This window comes from Lichenostomus cassidix, chromosome 2, assembly GCF_008360975.1.
Source record: "Lichenostomus cassidix isolate B80296 chromosome 2, HeHo_3.0, whole genome shotgun sequence".
Classification (NCBI taxonomy): Eukaryota; Metazoa; Chordata; class Aves; order Passeriformes; family Meliphagidae; genus Lichenostomus; species Lichenostomus cassidix.
Window position 1 is genome coordinate 2,995,340 of NC_139482.1, and position 25,632 is coordinate 3,020,971.

A 25,632-nucleotide genomic window follows, 5' to 3' on the forward strand; every position below is an offset into this window, starting at 1 on the left:
AAGCTGGGATTTGTCTGACCAAATGCAGACACCTCAGTGTGATTATTTAGAGCTGAGACAGCCAACCTTAATTCCATATGTGTCCAGTGAGAAAACAGACATCATCTAATCTGTGTTGAGGATAAAACAAATTATGGCTCAGGCTCAGCTTGGTAGATATCCAGCCTTACAAACTGAGGGAGGTGACTTGCTAATTTGTAGTGCAGATGCATTTGCAGGTATCAACATTTAATTAGATAAATCCCCTGCTAAATGCACATAACCCAGGAAACTGTCATTAATATCTGAGTAACTCCTGTGTCACTCTTTCCTAGCCCCAGGGTTGGGGAACAGGTCAGAAGAGTCTGGATGGGAGAAATAAAAATAAAAAAAAAGGGTGGCATGTGGATCAGCAGTGAGATTTATCAATTCTGATCTGGCAGAAAACACCTGGAGGGCTGGTGAGAGCTAGAAGAGGGTTCAGCACAAACTGGGGCAGCTCCACAGTGGGACAGGGATAACAACCCAAGCAAAGGAGATTGGAAACATTGATTTGAGAAATAGCCTGGCTCCACTGCCTGGAGAAGTTGGGTATGAAGCAATCACAGCTCTCCTTCCTTTCTTGTCTGCCTTTGGCTTTCATTACTTCCCTTTATCAGTTTAATTCCTTCTCCAGAGCAAAGGAGTCAGATTCTGGGTCCTGCTGAGATTTCATTTCCTTCAAATGCTCTTTTTCATTCAGGCTGTAAGCGATGACTGAACAGCAATGGACACACAGGGTCAGCACATGCCCCCTGTTTCTTTTCACATGAAGTTTCCTCAAGAATTTAAAGCATTTAAGAGCAAGAATCTATCATAAAACTAATAGAAAAAAAGAAACCAAACAGAAAATCTCAAGGCAATCATTGTCTCTGCAGCATGAAAAGCATTGCACAGCAGCAGCAGGAGAGAGAACAGTGCTGTGAAGAGCAAAGAAGCAATGAGCAGAACATCTGGGCATGAGAGGTGGAGTGGGAGGGAAAGGAGGAAACATCCCAAACCCCATTTGGTCGGTGCTTGAGCTCACTGAACACAGCAAGGGGGAAAGCAAAGGCAGGAGAGCTGAATTTGTGCCAAATGCAGGAACCCACAAGATGTTCTCCCTGTTTTGCCACCCAAGGACAGAACTTCCCATGCAGTACTTTGAGGCAGGAGAAGTGTGAGAGCAGAAAACAAAGTCTCCAAACCACAGCAGAGAACTCACTATTCCCATTATTATTTTTTGCACAATATGTGCACCTTGGAGTGGGAGTCATGAACTCCAACATTATATTTTATTGTTCTAGACACTGCAGAAATACAGAACACAAGGACTGTTCATGTCCCAGATCCAAGTTCTATATGTGATCCTCTTTGTGTCACCTGCCACACAAGGGAGATTTTTGGGGTTTTTTTTGTAACTCACAGTAACTTGATCATGTTCACAAGATCCTACAGACTTCTTAAAAACTCACAATCCCATTTCATACCTTGCAGCCCCACTGAGGAGAAGTAAATCCTCCAAAAATACATATATTGAATTTTTCTATGGGAATTCTCATGCAGGAATAATCAAAGAGAGGAAGAGGCAGTCGTGTGCTTCTCCTCTTGAACAAACAGGAGTTTGTTCACCCTTGAGGAGGGATTTCTTTCTTCTTCCAGATGTTTCTGACAAGCAAGGGAGTTATTTCCTATTTTTATCTCTCTTTGAAAGAAACAAGCCGGTGTCATTAGTAAGTCTTAGTGCTGAATTAAAAAAAAAAAAAAAGTGAGGCAATTTTCATTTTTCCCAAATAAAAAATAGTTTGTCTGCAACAGGAGAAATTCAAGAGGAATCAACACCCTGCACTTATGACTACTTAATTTCTGGAGATTTACTGCATCTTCTGGGAGTTTGGTGGTGAAATGTCTCCCAAAAATGCAACCAACAAGGAGGTGGTAGAGTTTTGTTGATATCCCATCCTTTAACAAGGAGATCAAACTTTATTGGGAATGAGGGTGGCAGGATCTGCCTTGAAATAAGTGTCATATAACGAAAGGTGAGTCTAGAGGTCAGGGCTTAGAGTGAAAAGCTATAGTCCTAGAGGTGAAATGAAATAAATTTAAAACAAGTCTACAAAAATTTTTAAAAATAAAATTAACATGTAGAGAAAAAAAGACAGAAAGCAAGATCCATGTAGGGCTTTCAAACAAGAAAGGCATCAGAATTCTTCACTGGAAGATTAGTCTCTTGGAGGGGATATGGTTTCTTTCCTCAAAGCCACATAAACCGTTGAAGTGGTTGCCACAGGATGTGGTGAACAACTCGAAGATGCTCCACGAGCCTGGGAAAGTCTCTGCAGTGATTCAGCCTGCAAATGCTGGGGGAGCAGAGCAGGGAGCAGCTGGGTTGTGCTCAGAGAGCCTGAAAGGATCCTGTCCCTTCCTGCCTGAGTGGGTGAGACAATTTAATCACTTTGAGATGCAAAAGCCTTCCCAGTGGCTCTGGACTTCCTCTGTGTCCTTTTCATTTGGAACAGGCAGGAGGAGCTCAGCCTGAATAGTCGCCCAGCTGTCAGGGTTATTCTGGATTTGGGTGGTAAAGAATAAACTGGCTGGGGAAATGGTCTCTTCCCACCTGGGGAGTTCTGTGAATTGCTGAATCCAAACCATAGCCATTGCATAAGCAAAAATAGGACTCGTGATCAGCTCCTGGCATCATTCTGGGGGTAAGGGACAAGAAAAAGGCTTTTTTTTCCCCTTTTTCCTTGCTCATGCCACTTCTGGACCACGGAAAAATTGGGAAGCTCTTCTGTAACGCATGAGGAAGGTCTCAAAAACACATCCCTGGGAGTGAAATGAACTGCCTGAAGTGCACTGAGCTTCCCTCACTTCCACCAAACCACACAGTTCATCTGCCCAAAGCTGGGCAGCAGAACAGAAATAAATTTATGCATGAGATGAATAGCAGGAGCCTGATGGAAATGCTCCTCTCTGATGGAAATACTCCCAGCGGCTAAAATGCAGGAATGGGTTGCTTTAGAGGACACTGGTAACTCAGATAGCTGCACTCTGCCCTCCTTCACTCCTGCACTAAAATGTGCTGCAAGGAAAAGGGGAGACAAATCTCCCCTCTTTTATCACACACAATGTGTTTTATCGGCTTTTCTCGGCGGTTTTATCAATTCCACTCGCAGCAGAAGCAGTTTGGACAGGACTCAGCAAATGGACCCTGATTTCCAATTAGTTTCTTTGTCATTCTGTGCCCTTCTCTCCCTGGTGCTGGCCACAGGCAGCTCCTGCTGCAGTCGGGAGGAAATAAGACAGGATATTAAACTATAAATTTCTTTGCTCGCTGCCTCAGTGTCTTATCTCGGCAATAGCACAAGTATCCTTCATCGAGATTACAGGCAGTGTTCATCCCTGTAAAGGTCTCCAGATCGTGTGAGAGATGCACAAATTATCACTCAGATGATGAGGGGAAACGAGCTGCCACAGAGCAGCACTTTGTGCCACATCCTGTCCCCAAAGCTGTTGGCATCCAGGCAAAAGTCATCTAGGCAAAAGTCATCCAGGCATCCTTTCTTTTGAATTTCCTTTTTTTTTTTTTTAATTAGTTTTGTAGACATATCGTAACTCCATTACCTAAAGTAAAGAAACAAATTCCTGACCCCTGGTAAAAACCAGAAATCATTCAGGTACATCCCCACTGATTGAATTTTTGTCCTTTTAATGTTTCTCCGAGCTCATTCAGCAGCAGTGATGCTCCTCTCAGCACAAAGTGTTTGCTTTGAGAGCTGAAAACCCCTCTGGGCATCACAGGGAAATGGTTAAAAACAGTTTAAATTGGCAGCTCAATGTACATAATCTGAAACTCACCTGGAGAAGAGTCATTGAGAGGATTCAGGGCTGTCGCCCTCCGGATCTTCTCCAGACAAGTCTCTTGCTCCTTTTTAATGATGCAGTTGGAATGGGTTGCTGCAACCTGGAATAGGGGGGAAAATGTGAAAAAAAAATAGTTACAAAATAAAAATATTTAGTGAGATTAGCAGGCAGTGTCAGTAAGTTTTAAGGTCCCTTTACAAGGAAAAAGAAGGAAGAAAATATCATTAAAAGTTGAGAAAAAAACTGTAACAAACTTTATTTTCTTTCCTTTTTTTCTTCTTATTTTTTTTTCTTTACTTTTAATTTTCTTTTTTTCTTCTTCTAAGACATCTAAGGTCAAATTTGGTAATTAAAATTTTGTAAATTCTTTGGGGGTTTTATATTGTTCTCCCTGTCAAAATGTAATTTCTAACATGTTTGCTTTATTTTATTGAGTTCCTTCCTCATATAAAGCTGAAACAAGGGTATCTCTAAATAAAGAAATAATGTAAAGAGGAATCAGGAATCAATTCAGGCTTAGTTTGGTCTTCCACCAGTTTCTTATGAGCTTTTGTACAATTCATTAACCTCTCTCTGGAATCTAAACCAAATTAAAAGCTGTTTCTCCTAGTCTTTCACCCTGCTCATTCCTTATTGTTACCTTCTTTATTTATTCCCAGAGAATTCAGGGCAAATTCTTTTGCCAAAAATAATGCAGTGCCAATCACCCCAGGCTGACTTGATCCAAATATTTCCTTTCGCTTTTTCTATTTATCTTTAACTCTCTAGTACAGCCCGCTACAAAGAATAAAGAAGTAAAGGAAACAAAAAGAAAAGAAACAAAAATTTAATTTATGAGAGGAACTTTGCAGCCAACACAATCCAGGCAATCCCAAAGCAGCAACAAAATAAGGATGTGACCCATTTCCAGAAATCAATACAGGATTTCATTCCTACAGCAGCCAGGGAATATCAATTCAAGGGGAACAAAACCTCAGGTTTCATTGGATCACTTTGCAGGGGAATGGCTGAGGTTCAAGTCTCACTCAGTGGAAAACACCCTGAAAATCAGTGCAGTGGCTGAAGGTGGGAAAGCTCATCGTGGTTCAGTGGAGCAATTTTGGTACTTCACATTTCCCATCCCATTTCCTTCACTCCTGACAAAGGAAAACCACAGAGGAAGTGGAGAGTACCTGGCAGGGGACTTCCTTCCCCTTATCTGCTAAGTAGGAGCCAACAAACAGGGAAAGAAATTCCCAAATTTCATCTGCTCTGGTTTTTTTGGAGCCTCACCTGCACAGTTCAACTTTTCTTCCCTCACATCCCATCGAGGGAAAGGAGTGAACAGTTTGGATCATGGATGCACCAAAGTGCACACTCAACACACCCTGAGAGGAAATCCCAAGGAACATGAAATCCTTTTGGCAGTTGAAGTGGCTTACAAAACAGAGGGAGAGAAACTTTGAATGAGGCAGATAGTGACAGGACAAGGAGGAATGGGTTTAAAATAAATGAGGGGAGATTTAGATCAAGACTTAGGAAGAAATTGTTCCCTGTGAGGGTGGGGAGGCCCTGGCACAGGCTGCCCAGAGAAGTTGTGGCTGCCCCTGGATCCCTGGAAGTGTCCAAGGCCAGGTTGGACAGGGTTTGGAGCAACTTGGGACAGTGGAAGGTGTCCCTGCCATGGCAGGGATGGAATGAGATTTATCTTTGAGGTCCTTTCTAACCCCCACCATTCAGTGAGTCTATAATTGTGGCTAGCACAGGTCTTTCCCATGAGAACTTCTGTGTTTTATAAACAAAGATAAAGTTTGGATGTTATGAAAACAGTGTCTCGAGATTTGGACAGTTCAGGCCTGGCCAATCAGGCCTAGGGGGAGGTTTCTGACTGACAATCTGAGTGACCTCTGAAAAGTCTATATAAGCTGAAATCAAAATAATAAAGTCCTCTTTTCTATGCCACACTGAGAATCCGAGGATTTCTTCTCTGCTAGCAGCTCAACAGCGACATCTAATAATCCCAATTTCATGGTGCTTGTGTTGTGTTTTTGTATGAGAAGATGCTCAGAGCCATCTCCACACCTTTGACTTTGTAAATGTTAAAAGCCATCACCCCATTTCAAGGACAGAGAGGGTTTCCTGATGAACACTCCTGGAAAGCTTTCCTCTCCATTTGTAGGAACTCATAATGCTACACAATTTCATCTCCAAGTTCCCAGTAATAAATTTCGGCTATTTTCCCCTAGGGGACACACCAGGAACAACCATATTAGATTTGTTTGTCTTCAAAACAAACACAGCTCCCTTTTAAGGGCTCCCAAATGCCTGGAAAAGATAAATTGTCACAGATCTCTAGGATCTCCCAAGAACATAAGGGCTTTTGCTACATCATCCCCTAAGCCTCCCCAAAGATAGAGCAAATTGCATTGGCTGACATTCAAGTTCTTAGAATATATTTTAAAAAGATAAAAGGGAAATGGCAGGAAAACCAGAATTCTGCTGCAAGTGAACATTCACTCTGCACAGCTGTCCAGGTCTGAAAGGAGTGCCCAGGGATTTTCTCAATACACAAATGTAGGTTCTTTACAGCTCACCAGGTACCTACTGGAAAAGCTGTCATTCAGTAATAATATTGTTGTTATTATTATTACTATTAATAATAACAATAACAATAACAATAACAATGATGCATTGTCTATGCAAACAGGATGTGACTAAACAAAAGGAAATGTTTCAAACATTTATTATAAACTTGCAGAACTTACAGAACACTTGAGCTTGAAATTGTGGATGTTAAATGCTACACATAGATGCATGTATTTATCCAAAGTGCACTGAAGGATAGAGGTTACTGAGACACTAGAGCAGGTTATTCCAGGCTGCCCCTGAATCCCTGGAAGTGTCCAAGGTCAGGCTAGGCAGGGCTTGGAGCAACCTGGGATAGTGAAAAGTGTCCCTGACATGGCAGGGATTGAAACGAAATGATTTTTAAGATTCCTTCCAACCCAAACCATTCTAGGATTCTATTCTAGAACACTAAGAAACCCACCATGACCATGCCCTCAGAGATACTTGACGAGCAGATTTAGATCCAATCTACAGTGAAAAGAGTGTGATTTATCCTTATTTTTTGGGATCTTCTTTGCTAGGAATGTATCAAAACCAGGACTTGATTGATTATAAAGAAGGTTGAAAGCTCAGACTTTACTGCTCTCCTTGCAGACTGGCACATGGAGTCAGATCTCTGACTAAACTGAATTTAGTAAGTCTGAGCAAGTCTGGCTTAGGAGACTGAAATATGGACAGAGAGAGCACCAGAGCCAAGTGCTTCACCCGTCCCTGCAGCTTTCCTTCAGCTTTCACTGTTGCCACAATATTCTGATGTGACTTCCCATAACCATTTCATAGCACTTCATCAAGAGATTTAAAAAAAAAAAATTTTGGGGAACATGGAAACCGAAACAAGAAAGCAAAGAAAGGGAGGAAACGCCAAGCTCAGTGTCAGAAGAGAGAACAGGAGCTGCCTGTCATCTCTGCTAATAAGCAATTCCATCTCTGGGAAAATAAAAAAAGGCTTGGATTGTCAATAACAAAAGGTTTCTCTGCTGAATTCAGAGATGCTTTAACGTTATCTGTTTTCCTGAAAAGATGCACGGGTTTGATGTTTCTCCATTGACCATGAACTGGTAGAGCCTTTCATCTGCCAAGTCAGCCTTCAACAACTGAAGCAGAGCCCAACCCAAATGGCAGTGAAAGCTTGAACTCCATGGCCTCCTGATCCCATTTCTTTTGCCTCGAGGACATTTGTAATTTCCTGTGTTCAGCAGAGACAGTCTGGTTTCAGTTTCCCAGAAGAGATCAGTGATCTGTGCAGTTAAAGAGTGTTTTGACACATCCTAGGAAAATCAAGAAACAGAGTCGATAGTGCATGAAAATCACAGGTTTCTGAAAAATTTATTACTCTGAATGAAGTGAGAGATTTTGACTCACATCAGTTTAGAAAATGTGTATATTCATTTAGATACAAAGATGGTAAAAGGCAGTCAATATCTGTTTAGTTCTGCTAGAGCACAAGGAGCTGGCAGGACACTACAGAGGTACAACAAATTCAGAGATTTCATTTTCCTTCGTTTTTATTAAGGTGGCCACCACAAATGTGAACTGGTATGTGTAATTTCCAGCACTTAATTGCTTGCTGTTTCCTTGACATGTTGGTAAAATTAAGCACAATTGTGTTTTTACATTAAACCTATGTATTTACAATAAATCTGGTATATATCATAATATTTTTCATTATATATATATATAAAATTAATTAATATAATTTTGGTATATATAATTAAATACATATGCCAACAGTGCAGAACAGTCCAGCCAAAAATCCTGAACTATCTTTGAATACATTCAGTTTTCAAAAAATACCATTTTGCTCATTTTGTTCTCAATAGGAATAGTCACAGTTGCTATAAAACTTGATTTCTCTACACAAGTTAACTCAGTGGATCTGCAGAAGTGAGATGTCACCAGCATTCCTGGGAAACTCCAGGATCAGAAAATCTGCTTTGAAGTCCTACCAATGATGTGATGGTGAACTGGGAATTCACTTTGCATTTCTATAAAGACCAGATCAAACATAGCAATTCAGTACCACTTGTTCTTTCCTCTTCTGCATTTTTTTTTAAGTCTGTAAAGACTTGATTTTCTTGTTTTCAATGAAAGGGAACATTTCTGCTCCATTCAGGATATGTCATATCAGGCACCATGACAATGAGAAGGGTAAAGAAAAACAGATAAGAATCAACAACAATGACAGAAAACCTTCATTAAATCCTTCATGGACTTCACATCAACACAAAGCTGAAACAGAGTGTGATTCAACTTTTGCCTAAGTGTTTTTTCTAAATTAATGCAAGAGAGCAGTTGAATCCACAAGGTGTATGAAATCACTCACTTCAAGCTGAATTACACACATTTTACTAATTCCATTGTGAGTTTCAGTCTTGAAGAGTTAGCTTCAGAAATGATACATTGCTCTGTGAGCACTGCCAAAAGCAGCTCACTTTGTCATGGAAACAGCATCTAGAGTCCCTGTTCTCACCAAGCAATGATTCAACTGGTCAGACCAGGGCCAAGATTTGCAAAATGTTGTGTTAAAAATAGAGGGCGTTGGGAAGGAGCTCTGATTATCTGGATTTTTTTTTTCCCCCCCAGAACTGATTTGCATCATTGCTGGGCCCCACAACACTGGCTTGGCAGTCCAACAAGTTGTTGTCCCCAGAAAGGTCTGAGGTTTGTCACTCGATTGCGTTTTTTGCCTTCCTGTGCAAATGGATCCCAAACCTCTGTGATTTCAAAGCACTTCCCACTAAGTGAAAGGGAAAAGCCACTGGGAATTTGTTCAAACCCAGGCCAAATCTACAGCAGTTTGGACACCATGCTTTAGGCAAATTGTGCAGGGAAAGAAAATCTCACCAGCAGAACACACTGCCAAGAAAAGGCATTGATCCCTTTCAAAGCGGCTGACTTGAATTTAAGAAAAGGGAACTTTCTAACTCTGATGGCTCCTGGAGAGATGCACATCCCACTGCAGATCAGAAAATAGCAGCAGAATCAACAGATCCCTTCACTCAGTGGATACCTTCTGAAGTGAATGCTCGACAATAGATGTGTTACATGACATGAGGTAAACTTATTTTTGAGTTTGCCTTTCCTGCCTTTTTGTAGAATCATACAATCATAGGATGGCTTGGGTTGGAAGGGGCCTTAGAGATCGTTTTTTCCAACTTTTCTGCCATGGCAGGAACAGCTTCTACTATCCCAGGTTGCTCCAAGCCCTGTCCAACCTGGCCTTGGACACTTCCAGGGATCCAGGGGCAGCCACAGCTTCTCTGGGCACCCTGTACCAGGGCCTCACCACCCTCTGAGTAAGAATTTCTTCCCAATATCCAATCTAAACCTATTCTCTTTCAATTTGAAGCCATTCCTCTCACCCCTGTCCCCACAGGCTCTTTTAAAGAGTCTCTCTCCATCTTTCCTGCAGATTCCCCAGTTGTAAAACCTCTCTTTGAGCATTGTGAAGCATTCCCAGGATAGCTGAGGACTTCCAGGGGAAGTATCATCTTGGATTAAACCAACACATCCCTTTATCCTCTCTAATAGCAGGTGATGCTTCTCAAAGCAGGATGAACCACTCATTGGAAAAGTGATTAAAAATCCTGCTGGACATAATGTGCTTGAGATGAAATTAAAGGTTCAACAGCCCTTCTGATTGCTGACTTTATTTCATACAAATGGCTTTCTCCCACTGTTTCTGAGACTTTCTCCTCCAAAGATACAACTCCAGAAGTCCAATTCCCAATAACACAGGTTGGATATCTTCCTTCATTTCTCAGAGGTCAATCTGGGCCTGTAGAGCTGACAGTTCCACCAGCATTGCAATCCCCATTTATTTTTCAAATTGTTTTAAAGAAACGGAATCTAAGAGTTCAAATCAGGATCTACTCCTTCACAAAACATTATGGGAAGATTCTCACCACTCTGAGAGCTTTTAGTGTGGAGCAAAATTGGCCTCAGTGCAGGACATCAGGGGCTCAGGGCTTGCAAATATCACTGACCATTGCTTCCAAGGACACTTTCCAACTCCTGACACAGGCTGTGACATGCAGAGCTGCTGGCAAGAAAACAGCCCAGTGGAGATCCAGGCTTTAGCCAAGTCTCTGTCACAGCAGAGATTTCCAGAATGGGGGTTACAGGCAAGTCATGCATATGTAAATTGCTGGAATTTGTGATGGACAAGGGAGGATAAATAATGAGGTTTTTTTTTTCTCTGTGGTCAGACTGCTCCAGCCTCAGGTAATTTTTTCATTTCAGAATTGCCCCAGAAGCTAAGATTGATCAACAAGTAGAAATGGCTGGAGTGGAAGTTGGAGGGTGGGATCTACATTTTTAAACACATTCTGCCCAGTTGAGAAGTGAGGATTTATATTGACACAAATCTGGGATGTGCTGTTCAGATTCTGCTGAACACCTGAAATGAGGGAGCTGAAACAGGAACACTTTGATTTCTGAGCAATCTGGGACACACTGTTGGTATCATCTGAGGAAATACTGATCCAAAGGGACAAACTTGTAGGTGACAATGATCTTGCTTTCCCAGCTCCCAGATTTTCTCTGTTAAATCAATCTTATGCCTTGGCAAAAAGACTAGTTAGTTGGAAGCCTGAAATTCCCACATAAACTCTGAAGCCTGAAATTCCCACATAAACTCTAAAACCTGAAATTCCCTCAAAAACTCTGACTAGGGGGTTCCAGATGATCCTTAAGAAGGTCCTGGACCATCATTTTTACAACTGTATTTTCTGTCAGCAGCAGCAACAGAGAAGCAAGTTCTCCTCTCCTATTTTCTCCAGAGGATTTTCAGGAAAGGCACACCTTTTTCACTCTTTACTGGGATTACAGGAATGTCCCCTGTTTAAAGCAGCCCTGGAAGTCTGTGTCAGCTGCCAGAGCAACCCAAAATCAACAGGATGTAAGAGATAACCTAAAGCTTTAACCTGCTTTTCCTGGTCTACAGATTTTATGTTTAAAGCTTCAGTCCCTCCTTCTCTTTACCTTCACCCAGACATCCCTGTGGATGAATGACATCAACTCTCCATCACATGTGTCTTCCAGGGAGATTCATGGAAGCACAGGATAAATTCAGGTTGGAAGAGACTTCCACAAGACTCCAGCTCAACCTCCCACTGGGAGCAGCAATGGGATTGGTTAAGGCATCTCAGGGCTTTTTCCCTCTGGGTTTTGGAAAACTCTGGGAATGAGGATTGCACCACCCCTGTGGAATTTACTCCAATGCTCACCTCTCCTCAGGGGGAAAAGGATTCTCTCCGATATGAACCTCCCCTGTTCCAGGGTACACCCACAGCCTGCTGCTCTCCTGCCACACATCATGATGAGACCCCTGGCTCTCTCCTCTTGGTGATTTCCTCACAGATACCTTGAGGCTGCTACAAGGTTACCCCCAAATTTTCTCATCTTCCACCAGGCAAAAAAGCCAAATTTCCTCATGTGCTTCTCACAGGTAATTTCAGTGTCTCTGTGAACTTTCTACAGTTGATTGAGGTATTTTATATATTGAGGAGCCTAAAACTTTATGTAATATTCCAGAAGTAGTAGATTTAGATGAAATTTTAGGAAGAAATGATCTCCTGTGAGGGTGGGCAGGCCCTGGCACAGAGTGCCCAGAGAAGCTGTGGCTGCCCCTGGATCCCTGGCAGTGTCCAAGGCCAGGTTGGACAGGGCTTGGAGCAACCTGGGACAGTGGAAGGTGTCCCTGCCATGGCAGGGGGTGGAATGAGATGATCTTTTAGGTCATTTCTGACCCAAACAATTCCATGATTTCATAATTCTACAAATGATCCATCAAGTGCTGAGTGGAGGGAAATAAACATTTCCCTGGATCTGCTGACTTTGCTCTTGTTAACACAACCCAGAGCACTGCTGGCCTTCTCTCCTTTCCTCAGGACCTTTGCAAAGCCTGCAGAGTCAAGGCTCCCCAAATCTCCTGAATGGTTCATCCCACTGCAGAGAACCCCTGAGGAGTTTCACTGAGGAAATCTGCTGCCATCAGGCCTCTCTCACCACGGGGACACCAGGGAACAGAGAAGCTTTCAGGAGCTCTGCAGTTGTCGTGCTGCTAGATGCCACATTCATTTGCAGAGCGAGCTCTTGTCATGATTTGCCCATTTATACTTCATTACATTCAAACAAAACCCTGAAGAGAAAAGGTCCCTGACAGGAAATTTGTTTTGCAGAGGCTCCCAGCGAGTTCAATGGGAGTCCCATCTGAGTCACTCCTGGAAAGGAGTGTGTTGATGAGCAGCTCCAGGAGGCTGCAGAAACACTCTCTATCCACACACACACATACCCTGCCCAGGGGAGAAAGCTTTAATTAATCTGCTAATTAAATTAAAGCTATTTGCCCTCAACCATCGTGCACATCCTTCCCTTTCTCTCCTCCCTGCAGGCAGCTCCAGTGAGTGCCTCGTGCTGCAGATTTTACTCCAATATTCCCCAAAGGGGCTCCAGGAGTTGGAAAATCACTGGAAAATGGAGGCAAAGAGCTCATTACAGCAGTGGCAATTGGGAGTTCTCAAGCTTATTCTCAGTTTCCCTCCTCCTCCTTTCACTGCCCAGAGACATTGGATTGGATATTGTGCCGAAGTAGAGGATGAAAAAAAATCAACTGACAACTGAAAAAAACCCACTGAGATCCATAAGGAGTGAAATCTTTGCACAAAAGACTGTAGTTGGAGTTGTTTTTTCAGCAAACCTTTCTTTCTTCTTCTTGTTTCTGGAAGATTTCATCATTATTTTGTAGTAAAAACTCAAGGAGGGGAATAAAGTAGATATTGAGAAAGGAATAGTTTTGTCATTATTTCACTTAAAAACTCGAGGAGGGGAAATAAAGCACATATTTCTGACAGAGAGAAGGGAGCAGACTGGATGGGGTGCCAGAGCACCAGCGTGGAGCTAAACTAAAGAGATTAGAAAGGAAGAGATGAGATGGAGAAAAACTTTTTCTAAAAGGTGATGCAGTCTCCTCCATGGGGGAAAAAAGTAAACCAAACCAATCCAAACTGAAAAAAAAACCCAAACAAACAAACAAACAACCCCTAAAACCAAATCAATAAATCAAAACAAATAAAAAGAGAGAAAATAAAAAATACAAAAGAAACAAAAAGGTGAGATATATTAACATATACCTGCAGGATGAAAAAAGTTATTGAAACAACTGAATTTTCCACACAATAGAGAATTCCAAATTTTCTCTCTCTAAAGTTATTATCCACTGTGATATTTCAGTCTGGGCTGACACCACACAGAATGATACTAATGCTACTTTTATTAGATGATCTAACAAAGCAGAGTTCCTGCTCTTACGATTGTCTGCACCTTATCTCTGTATCTAGGGCTGTCTCAGTGCTGAGGAGCACCAGCAGACACTTCTCCCATAACCACTTAATGCTTTGGACATTCAGTGTTGATCAGTATTTATGGTCCAAGTTATCAGGGTGAAAAAAAAAGAGAGGGAGACTTGCAGTGTCAGTGTTTGTTTCCTGCTGGTAACAAAAATGAGAGCCCAAGGTGACTCGAGTGGCTGCAGATCCAGCGCTGGAGAATCCCATCCCATCCCATCCCATCCCATCCCATCCCATCCCATCCCATCCATCCCATCCCATCCCATCCCATCCCATCCCATCCCATCCCATCCCATCCCATATCCCATCCCATCCCATCCCATCCCATCCCATCCCATCCCATCCCATCCCATCCCATCCCATTATCCCATCCCATTATCCCATCCCATCCCATCCCATCCCATCCCATCCCATCCCATCCATCCCATCCATCCCATCCCATCCCATCCCATCCCATCCCATCCCATTATCCCATCCCATTATCCCATCCCATCCCATCCCATCCCATCCCATTATCCCATCCCATCCCATCCCATCCCATCCCATCCCATCCCGTTCCACTTCTTGGAAATTCTTATTTGTGCCTTGTTTTTTCACCTTAAGCACCCCAGGGTTTATAGTCCAGCAGAAATACTGGGCACTGGGTTTAATCATGGCTGAGCACCAGCCTTTAAATATCTGCAAACAGCTCTTGAACAGAAATATTTCAATGCAATTCTCAGAACACAAAATCTCTGATTGAGATGTGATACACAGGGATATCCTGACAGTGAATAAATAACCAAGCTCTGGGCAGATAAATCCCTGCCAGAGGAGTGATGAGTTCCACCAACACAATTCCCCCACTGATGCAGCAGAAGGGATTTGGTAAGTTTATAATTTGTAGTTGTTTAACCAAATGCAGCATTTCTGTCTTGGGCATTTTTAAGCTTAAAAATGACAGTTTAATGTCGTTTAATGATGCCCTGGACACCACTGAATGTAGGAAGATACATTACCTATTTTATAGTATTTGTCTCATTAAATCTTTTAATTTCTCCATTAATGCATATGAACAAATAATGACTTTCACTGGGAGATTTGGCCTTTATCTTTAACCCTATAAATTATATTACAGTAATATTATTTATATTTATATTTATATTTATATTTATATTTATATTTATATTTAAATTATTTTCACAGCTTGAGAATATGCAGCTCTAGACTAGGACCATGCCTTGTGATTTGGGTGAAACATAAATGTGTCTCTCTCAAGGACAAGCAGTGAACAGGTGATGAAAAATAACTTTGGATCTCAATTCCCCATCCCTGATATTTTAAAGAAAAAATAAAACCCCAAAGTTGTTTAATAGATGCCATGAAAGAGAGGTACATGCCCAAAATCCCTGTCAGCAGGAATCTGTGAGTTAGACACAATAAAACCAAAATAAGCAGTAATTAATTACTGACATTTTCACAGGAGCTTGAGAGAGAGGGAAACACAATCACACCCAATTCCTTTCTTCAAGTCACAAGAATTGAACTCCATAACATCTCAGACAAGGTGTGACAATTAGAGGGGATTTCTTTTTACACACCACGAAAAATTCAGGCACATCCTCCTCAATCCATTTCCTGAGGAGCTGGGAGCAGCAGATACAGGAGGAGAGCAGAGATGGAACCAGAAAAGGACCAGAAAAAAACCCAAATGAAACCTCTAATCCAAATCACAGCCTGGGCAGAATATCCAGAAATGGTTCTCACCAACAGCTGGAGCCTTTTTACACCCTGGAAAATCTTCCCTGGTAGAAGCTAACCCTGCACACTCCTGATTTTTAATTTATTTTTTTTTCTTCACATTGCTATGGGATGAGATCCCCAAAAGCAGAGGTTTTTTAGGAAGGGAAACCTGCATAAAAAGGTTGGACTAGCATGGAACAACATATTTGAGAGCAGTTCTTGCTGCAGGTGTGCTACACATTCAGCTCCCTCTTTCTCCTTTCCAAATTTTTTCCTGTTTTTTTTCCCCCTTTCCTACAATTTTATGTGTTAATATAATTATTTACTAATGCTGTATCGAGAATATTCCGCCATTACAAACTGTAACTCAAAGCACTTGTGAACCACGATGCAAAAATGCAACTTATTATTTAATCCTGCAAAAAGTGCATTTCCTATCCATGTGAGTCTTTATCCAAAGGCTTTGCTCCAGGTGCCATTAGGATAGCAACAAAAAATGTGCAGAAATTAATTTATCAGAGATAAATTAATGACCCTTCTTAGAAAACCCCACCAGTGACCACACAACATTTCCTGAGCTGAGCCACCAATAGCTTTTGAGAAGTTCAGAAACATCTTACAAATAACATTGCAAAATTACTAGAAAACAAACCAAACCAGCAAAACCCGGTGCCAGATTGCACACCCACCCCAAATCCCTACTTTACTCCTATATCCCTGCGGGGTAGGGTTTGATTTAAGGAGGGCCAACATCCAGGGACAGAGATGGTCTTCTGCCACCACCAGATCTCCCCCTTAAAGGGTGACTTCATTCCCAACAAGCCAGCAGGGCTTGGATGCAGCTCAGACCCTGCCGGGTAAGCCACAGGTCTGGCTGGGAGAGCCTTGTCGTGACCCAGATTCTGCTCCAGCACTTTCTGCCTTCTGTGCCACGCAGCAATTTCCTCAGATGAGGGCTACATGACTAAATAAGGACAAATTCGGATGGATTGGATGAACCTGGCAGCACAAGCCCTGCTGTTCTCAGCTCCAACAGGATGCAGCAGGCATCTGAGGTTTTGGCAGGTCCAGGGACGCTGTGGATGCAGAGCTGGTGGCACAGGGCTCTTTCCCAGGGTAGCAGATGCCTCAGCTGTGCTGTTTGCAGCTGACTGCAGTGTGCAGGCTTGGAGACTCAGAATCTTTTGCATATTTAAACAAGAAACTGATTTTTCTCTTTCAAGAAAGGGGAGAAGAAGATAAAAAGGCTTCAGAGCCAAAGTATAAATGGTTACGACTCTGAATGATGGATAAGAAGTGCTGGATGATACATTCAAGCATCTCTTCCCAAATTTAACATATTAAAGGTGTAGAAGAGTCAATAACTTGGCACCCTGGAAAAAGAGGTGAGTTCAGCTAAGGTTTTTATCCATCCCATAGTAATGGGGTCTTTGCCTGTTGACTGAGAGACCCCCAATGTTATATATTTGGGCTTGAAAATGCTGGATCCTCCTTCACCTGTGACATGGAAATACATAATATCCTGAACTGGAAGGGACTCACATCAAATGCAGCTCCTGGCCCTGCACAGGACACCCCAAAAATCCCACCAGCTGAGAGAGAATTGCCCAAATGTTCCTTGAGCTCTGGCAGGCCTGATGCCACAACCACCTCCCTGGAAAAACTCTTCAACCAACCTCTGAGGGAAGAAACTTTTCCTGACACCCAACCACATCATAACCTCACTGATCCTGGCTCTGGAATCCTCAGCCACCCTTGATTCCCACACCTTGATGTGCCTGACCTATTATCCACCCCAGCACCACAAGCCATATTTTGCCTCTTTCTTGGTGGCTGCTGAGAGCTGCACAAAAAATACAACACAAACTCAGCAAAGCTGCCTTGCCTGGCAGGAGAACCACAAATTCACCTCTGTATCTTTCCCGAGAGCTTTTCTGAGCAAACCAAACCTCAGGAAAGGTTGCTGCTCAGTTCCAGCTGGGTTTCCCCACGTGAATGGCTGCCCAGGACCTGAGGTGCCCAGAATTTCTGAGTTGTTGACCTTAACAGCTTCGTTTTCACCTCTCTGCTCATATCCAGGTGCTAATTTCTCTTCTGCTGGTGAATTTCCAGTTACAGCAAGAAAACTCAGTTCTACCATGTACACGAGTTTTAATTTGCAAGGAGTTTAGGTCTGGGCTGAGAGAGCTGAGGTTGTCCAGCCTGAAGAAGAAAGAGGAGGCTTCAAGGAGATCTTAGGGCTCTTTTCAGTGCCTAAAGGGGCTCCAAGTGAGCTGGAGAGGGACTGGGGACAAGGGGTGGAGTGACAGGACACAGGGAATGGGTTCAGACTGATGGAAAATAGGTTTAGATGGGATATTGGGAAGGAATTCCTCCCTGTGAGGGTAGTGAGGCCCTGGCAGAGCTTCCCAGAGAAGCTGTGGCTGCCCCTGGATCCCTGGCAGTGTCCAAGGCCAGGCTGGACAGGGCTTGGAGCAACCTGGGATAGTGGAAGGTGTCCCTGCCCATGGCAGGGGGTGGCGCTGGATGAGTTTTCAGGTCCCTTCCAACCCAAACCATTCCAGCATTCCATGATTCTCTGATTCTAATCCATCTAGCACCACACGTACAACAGAATAAAGACATGCAAAGCATTTCTCCTCCACTTATTTCTGAATTGTAATGTGACCAAAAACAAAAAAAAGTCATTCTGAAGCCCTTGAAATGGTAACATGAAATTGTGGTAATGTTCTAATTTATTCAGGCTGAAGTTAATAGAAAGAAGGAAGTTTCATTTTCCATGGAGAATGACAGGATGAGGAATGGGAGCAGCTATTTCAGCTGCTTTGATTTCCCTGCCCTCAGAAGGAAACATTAACACATGTAAATACTGTATGTATAATACATGGTGAAGAGAGAAACAGAGCAGGGATTCCTCTGCCAGCACAGCAAATTGCTGTCATACTTCAGCTAAACAAAGATTTGAAAGCAAAACTGGTGAAACCTCTTTTATGTCGTCCCTCATGGATTATTCTGGGTGATTCCAACATCTTAACTCATTTATTTGTTCCTCAAGATTACTGACTGCAGAATTTCTACATTACACCTTTGATAAAAGATAAATATTTCACATTTTCTCACATGGAAAAAAAATAACAGAGCTCTGAATAGAAAGCCAATGCCCCATAATGTCAAAAAGCAGTACTGAGAACAGAATTTTCTCTAAATTAAAGTTATTCATACACATCCCTGTCAAATTCCCCTTTTTTTCCTTCCTTGCAATACATTCAATTAGGATTTAATTCTTCCCCAGTTTTAACAGTTATTTTACAATGGCTTCTGCCAGCTCCTGCAGCTGGTTGGTGTTTGGTTTTTCTCCCAGATCCATGAGCACAGCTGGAGAATTGCCATTCACATTTCTCAACATCCCAAAGATTCCCTTTGCAAGCAGCACCATCCAACAGGAGCTGATCTCAGTACAGGATGAGATGATCCTAAAATATTGGTTGTCATTCACAAGGTGTCATTTTGGAATTTGTTAACAGAGGTGTGGGAAAAACCCAAAAACAAAAAAAAGAAAAGAAGTTTAATTTCCATCTCTTTAATCTCTAAATGAAAGAGCTGCAGAATTAATGTAACCAGAAGGTTACAATGTGAAAACCAAAGGAAAATAAAATTTCATTATTTCTGGTTCCCATCTACTGCTTTAATTCACGGGAAAAAATCCCTTGAATATTAAAATATAACCAACAAACAGTTGGAGAAATAGAATAAATAAAAGTAGAGAAGGAATAAGTCTACCCAAGCAAAAGTGAAGGTATAGCTTTGGAACAACACCCAGTGTGTTCCCTGCTGCTCTGCCATGTGCAATCCACGGACATGGAGTTTTGGGGGTGAGAATAATTTAGATACCAGACCATGCACACAGAAGTGTGAGGGAAAAGCCAGAAAAATAGGGATGTTTGGTCATCACTTCAGTGCAATGAAATAATGACCTGAGGTCATGTTTCACTCAGATCCAACTGATGACATTTTTTAATGGTTTGAAGCTGCAAAGTAGATGCAATACACAGCCTGATTTTTTTTCCCAGGATAGTTGAAGATATGAAGATAAAACAATTAAGAATTAAGAAAAAAATCTTGGCCTAAACATCTGCATTAAACCGTTAGAAAATTAGTATTTTTGGAGAATGTGGTTCTTATGTCAAATTTAGTTGAATCAAGTGACAGCATTCTGGTTTTAAAGGTAGCTGGATGACATGGTGGAATAGAAAAATAAATATATGTGCATTTTTGTGATCATATCACTCTGCTTTCCTCAGGGTATGAAAGGCCCTTCAGCAGCTCTCCACACATTCCCACTGATAGTTCCTGTCTGTACAAAATCCTTGGCTCTCCCAGAGCTGCTCTGTAAACGAAATATTCCTGGGAATTCCTACAGCTACAGCCAGTTATGGCATGAACGGTAAATTCATCATTTCTGGGGTCAAACCTTTTAAACTGAAAATGAGCAGTGAGCGTCGATAGTTATTTTAAATGAGATGCAGTTTGTTCACCTGGTTTTTCTGCATTATTTTAAACACAATAAACAACAAATGATGCCCAAAAGGTTTAGATTTTGCATGTCTGTGTTGGGAGAGGAACTAAAATGGACTTAGATTGAAACAACATGAGAATTTAATTTCTATTGCAGTGAAAATTTGTCATTTATTTCATGTTTTCTTAAATAATGGAGCGAATTATCATAACTGGCTAACAGAGATCTAATAACTAAAACCAGCTCAGCCAGAGGGCAGCAGGGAAAAGAACATTTTAATATCTCTGAGGAAGTGAAAACAACTTTCTGCCCTTGAGCTTTAGCACTTCTCTAATCAAATCCAATCTGCATTTTGCATTATCAGTTATCTTGCAAGCTCTTAGCAAACAGGAAAACATAAAGTAAAGGTCTAATACAGTTTCATGGCAAATATCAAACGTGTTCAGATGTGGCTATCAGGGAGGAATAATTAAAACCAAATTAAAATCTCTGGACTTCCCCTTCCCAACTGTGCAAATAGCAGAAATTATGGACAAATTTTTTTCAGTAGTTTTCAAACCAAATCAACAATTTTTAGCCCAAATAACCCCTGAATAACACAGTTTGACCACAGATGATGAGCTGGAAAGAGACTGTGGGGCCAAAATAATTTGAAGAGAGTACCCAGCAGATAAAGTGTCTTAAAGCTCTGAGAGAATTAATGTGAATTTTGCACTCCAAAAGAAGCCCACTGAGCAAGAAAACAGCACTGCAGAAATGTCTTATTGGGAAGGTCTGGAACAGTAAAAACCTTTACCACTTGGAAACCCTCAAGAGAATTCCAGATAGAAAGGATGTTGGAACAGTGAGGTCAGGCACTGAACACACACAAAGGTTGGGAAACCAATAAAGTCCCCAACACAAATTCAATCTGGCTGAAAGATGCTCCCTGAGCCTGTTTTCCCCTGATTAGATTTCCAGTCTAAACCATATTGATAGCAAAACCATCCCCACAAGCAACTGCCTTTTGTTCCTTTTTAAAGGAGCTGAGGAGTGTTATAAAGTGGTTCTGTCCATATTTTTGCTCGTTTGAAGAATATGTGTATTTAGAAATCTTAGATGGTACAAATAAAGGGGTGGAAAGTGGTTGAAATTGAGGTTGGATTCTTTGAACTCTACTAGAAATAATAATTCTATGAAAATACCACGGAATATTTTTGAAATGTTGCTCTGGGGAGAAAATATTTTTCCTGTTTTGTTTAAAATAGATCTTTGGGTTTGGGGTGTTTTTTGTAATGATTCTAAAGTATTTAATGTGTGCATTTGCCATTTTTCTTTACTCCAGACACAAAGTTCCATTGGCATCTGCCCTCACCCATACAAGAACGTACATTTAACATTCAATTTTAGAAATGTGTTCCAGGAAACAGCAGTAGTAAAGAGCATTGGTGATAACCCTACAAACCACCCTGCAAAGATGAGTCACAAGATACTGAAAACTCAAGACAATCAGCTGGGCAGAGGTGAGCTGCTGTCACCTATTCATGATGCACATAACATTAATAAATGCTCAACAAAAATGAGGTTGCTAAAAAACAAAGAAACCAAAGTCTAGTCGAAGATCATTTTTGAGGGCTCTGCAGTAAAGAGAGCATTAGGGGGATTTTAGGAAGGGTTATACCAATATCTAGAGGTGTCTGTCCCTTGACACTAAGTGGAGAAGAATCACGATTATATATTAATATAGATAAATATTTTAATTTGAAGCCCTGGCACAGGGTGCCCAGAGAAGCTGTGGCTGCCCCTGGGTCCCTGGCAGTGTCCAAGGCCAGGCTGGACAGGGCTTGGAACAGCCTGGGATGGTGGAAGGTGTCCCTGCCATGGCAGGGGTGGCACTGGATGATCTTTCAGGTCCTTTTCAACCCAAACCATTCCAGGATTCTCTGATTCTAATCCAGACATGCAGCATTTAGGTGCTTAATTATTGCTCAAAGTGAATTTCTTGGCTTATTTAGGTACAGATCTCAGCTCTAATTTGCACAGGGAACACAGGCAGCTCTGATTCATTCACATTGTCCTTTTTGGGTAAAACTGGCATTATATGGCATGGAAAAAACTGTTTATTGCAAGTCCTGGTGAGAGAGGCAGGAGGGAATAAAAGAGACCAAATCCCTAAAAAGGAATAGTGCTGAAATGTGATTTTTTTCATATTTTTGTCCTCTCTTCCTGCTCTTTTGCTTCCATTCCCCCTCCTCTCCATGCAGCTTTGGTTCTGCATCAGAGCTCTCTCCTCAAGCTGCCTGTGCAGGAAATCCTCCTGGGCTGCTGACTCAGCAAACCCAAGCAATTGCAGGCAAGCAACACTTGCTAGAGACTTAAAAAATATCCCTCCAGGAGCTGGATATTAACAGCTGAGCACCACGAAAAAAAATACTGATTCTAATTTAACTTTTTTTTTTTACAGGCTCCTTTTTAAAGAAAAATCTTTAGTGCTCAATTTGTCATTTGACTGCTCATCCAACACTCCTGCAAGCTCATGAATGCCAAACCAGCAGGGAAAAAAAAAATCACATTAATGTCCAGTGTTGTCATCATTTTAGTTGCCTGTCACAGAAATTATTACTACTTCCAGAGAGCAAAAAAAAGTGAACAGTGTAATGTAATCTAGGGCAACTATTTTCTGCTTTATTACCTTCTGCCTTATATTTTTAAGACTGAGATATCTTGTCTGTCTAAAGAAAAGTTGTGATAGATACCTGTGATTGCTCACAGTGTTCTGAACCACATTTTGGTAGAATATATGTATTTCTAGATTTTTTTTTATCCCCTTTCATTTGTCTTTTATACAAAACAGCTTAATGAGCTTAAAAGGCCTCAAGACCAGGCTGGACTGGACTCTGAAAAACCTGGTCTAGTGGGACATGTCCCTGCTTGACATTTAAGGTCCATTTCAACCCCAACCATTCCATAATTCCATGAAAAACATTTTAACCAGGTGTGCTCCTTTATGTCCTGCAGGAACCCTGACTGTCACCCGACGTGCCAGGTGAGGTTACAAGTGACAGTGCAGCAGACAGAGCTCCAGCACATCATCCAGGGCTCCCACCACCTTCAGATATCTTAGCAGGAGTGAAAACTCACTGAGCTTTCTCAGAAATAACCCCAGAGACTTACAGATTCTCAGGTGGAGATTGCACCCTGAGAGAACTCTCACTATCCCACCTGAGTGACAGGAGAACAACCACCTGGAATTTGAAATCCCAATCTTGGTGCCTCTGAAAGATGCTTAAGGTTGGTTGGTATCAACCAACTGTGGTTCTGCCACACTGATTTTCTCAGATGATTTTTCTGTGATACCAGAATTCTTAATCTGCTTGGCACTACACATCCCAAGACTCTGTTTTTCTATTTTAAACAAGGCTTTTAAAGAGGTTTTTATTTTCTGCTGATTGCCCCCAGCAGCAGCTCCTTGTATTAAAATGGAAAAGCTATAGCAGCATTAATGGCTTGGTTAGCTGAGTCTTTATCTCCTATGGAGAACATTCCCAGCAGTTCCCTGGCTGTGTTTGTCCATATTTATATTTTCATTACATAAATACCAGGGCAGTCCCATGAAACTGCGCTCTGTGTCAGAGAAACCTGCAGTCCTACAGAGAGCTTGACTTCTCTAACAAACAGGGTTATGAGATGCTACAAATCACCACGCAGGTAAACTCATTAAAAGCTCTCTCATTAAGCCCTGAATGGAAAAAAACCTTTGCTTAAAGAGCAGGGAGCAACCCAAACATTTATGTTTGTGCCTGAGGAGCCTCACATTTGGGCTGCAGCAGGAATTGCACTTAAAAACAGTGCAGGCTTGGAGAGAAACTAGTAGAATATTGAGTCTGAACACACCGTGTCTCAGCTTTTAAAAATAACAGAGGCTGGAATGCAGAGGATTCTATTTGAAGGTAGCCTGGCACTGGAAGTGACAGCTAGGGATGAATAATAGAGGATACAGAGAGTTCTCTGCTCTGGAGCCTAAACACACCCTGGGAAGATTGAGAAATATTACCCCTTCAGCTAACAGGGGCTGAGCTAACACTCCCAGTTTCTCTCTTCAGCTCTTCATGAAGTGCCTAAACATGATCAGCTCCAGGTTCATTCTCTGCTCTGTGAGGTGCTGCCTGTACATCCCAGTCTGTATTTACCCATCTCACTCTCACTCACACCTCAGTGTTGTTATACAAGAGGAATCACTTACACCTTCCCTTTTTCATATTTCTCTTTTTTTTTTAAAGGAGACAGAAACATTCTTCCCAGCTAAACAAACACTGCAAAGAACATTCTACCGTTGGAAGCATTTAAGCTTAGCAATAGTAAATATGTAGCCACGAGAAATTCCAAGTATTAGGTGAAGAAATACATCTGATTGAATTATTCCAGACACTTAGAACACCTGCATTGCAGTTACATTTAAAATTCAGTTCATACACCAAGCCAACTTTGTGAGTCATGAAACTCATTGTTTCTCAAGTACATTTGGAACCAGACAAAGGAACGATGGTTTAGGATCCTTTTTCCTTCATAATTTTATGATGATTTTTGTTAACATTCTCCCATTAAAAAAAGAACAAACATAATCCAGTGTTATCATGGATGAATGGAATGCAAAGTCAATCAAAATGGCAGTGAAAGTGAATTCAGAAGCAAGAAAAAGACATCATGGAATGGTTTGGGTTGGAAGGGACCTTAAAGCCAACCCAGCTCCAGCTCCCTGCCATGGGCAGGAACAACTTTCCCTATCCCAGGTTGTTCAGAGCTTCATCCATAGCAAAAAAATGGGAATGACTGAGAGGAGGTGAGCCAGATGAAAGAAATGGGTTAAAATCAGCTACAATAGCAACATGGGCATTTAAATCTAGGAAAACACTAAAAATGAAAAATAAAGCTCAAGGATTCCTCTGCAGGCCTTGCAGGCATCATGGTGCCTTCAGTCCCAAGGGGTTCACAGGTTAGGTTAATGCAGAACAGCCTGTTAAACACATGAAAAACTGAACCACCCTTGACTCTGACATTAGACTGGCTTCAAATGCCCATTTCTAAATATCTCGCTGTGGCTAGCACAGGTCTTTCCCATGAGAATTTTCTCCTGTGTTTTATAAACAAAGATAAAGTTTGGATGTTATTAAAAACAGTGTCTCCAGATTTGGACAGTTCAGGCCTGGCCAGTGAGGCCTAGGGGGAGGTTTCTGACTGACCAATCTGAGTGACCTCTGAAAAGTCTATATAAGTTGGAATTAAATAATAAAAGCTCTCTTTTTTATGGCACACTGAGAATCCGGGTCTTTTTCTCTGCTAGAGTCTCAACAGCGACATTTGTGGGTAAAATGGGTCTGACTATTGGTTAAAACATAAACTACATATCCAAGCAGGTATGCAGAAGCTAAGGCATCCACGCTGAGGAAAATATGGATTTCTCCTGACTGCTGAGCCCAGGAACTCTCCTTGGCAGTGACTGGAGATTTCTTGAACAGTACCAGATGTGCTTAGAGGAAGGCAGTATAAAACCAGATTTTTTCAGGAACTTTCAGGAGTCTAGGATGACTTCTGAATTTA

The 25,632-nt window shown here is 41.8% G+C and overlaps 1 protein-coding gene across 9 annotated transcripts in view; it reads right to left on the bottom strand.

The window, feature by feature from the left end:
• The window catches only part of ADCYAP1R1 (ADCYAP receptor type I), a 142,840-nt gene that overhangs the window by 83,549 nt on the left and 33,659 nt on the right, over positions 1-25,632 (bottom strand). For all 9 annotated transcript variants that reach the window (XM_085050154.1, XM_085050153.1, XM_085050152.1 and 6 more), the window contains exon 3: positions 3,856-3,961. In XM_085050154.1, coding sequence (XP_084906280.1) covers positions 3,856-3,961 — 106 coding nt within the window. The remainder of the gene's footprint in view (positions 1-3,855; positions 3,962-25,632) is intronic.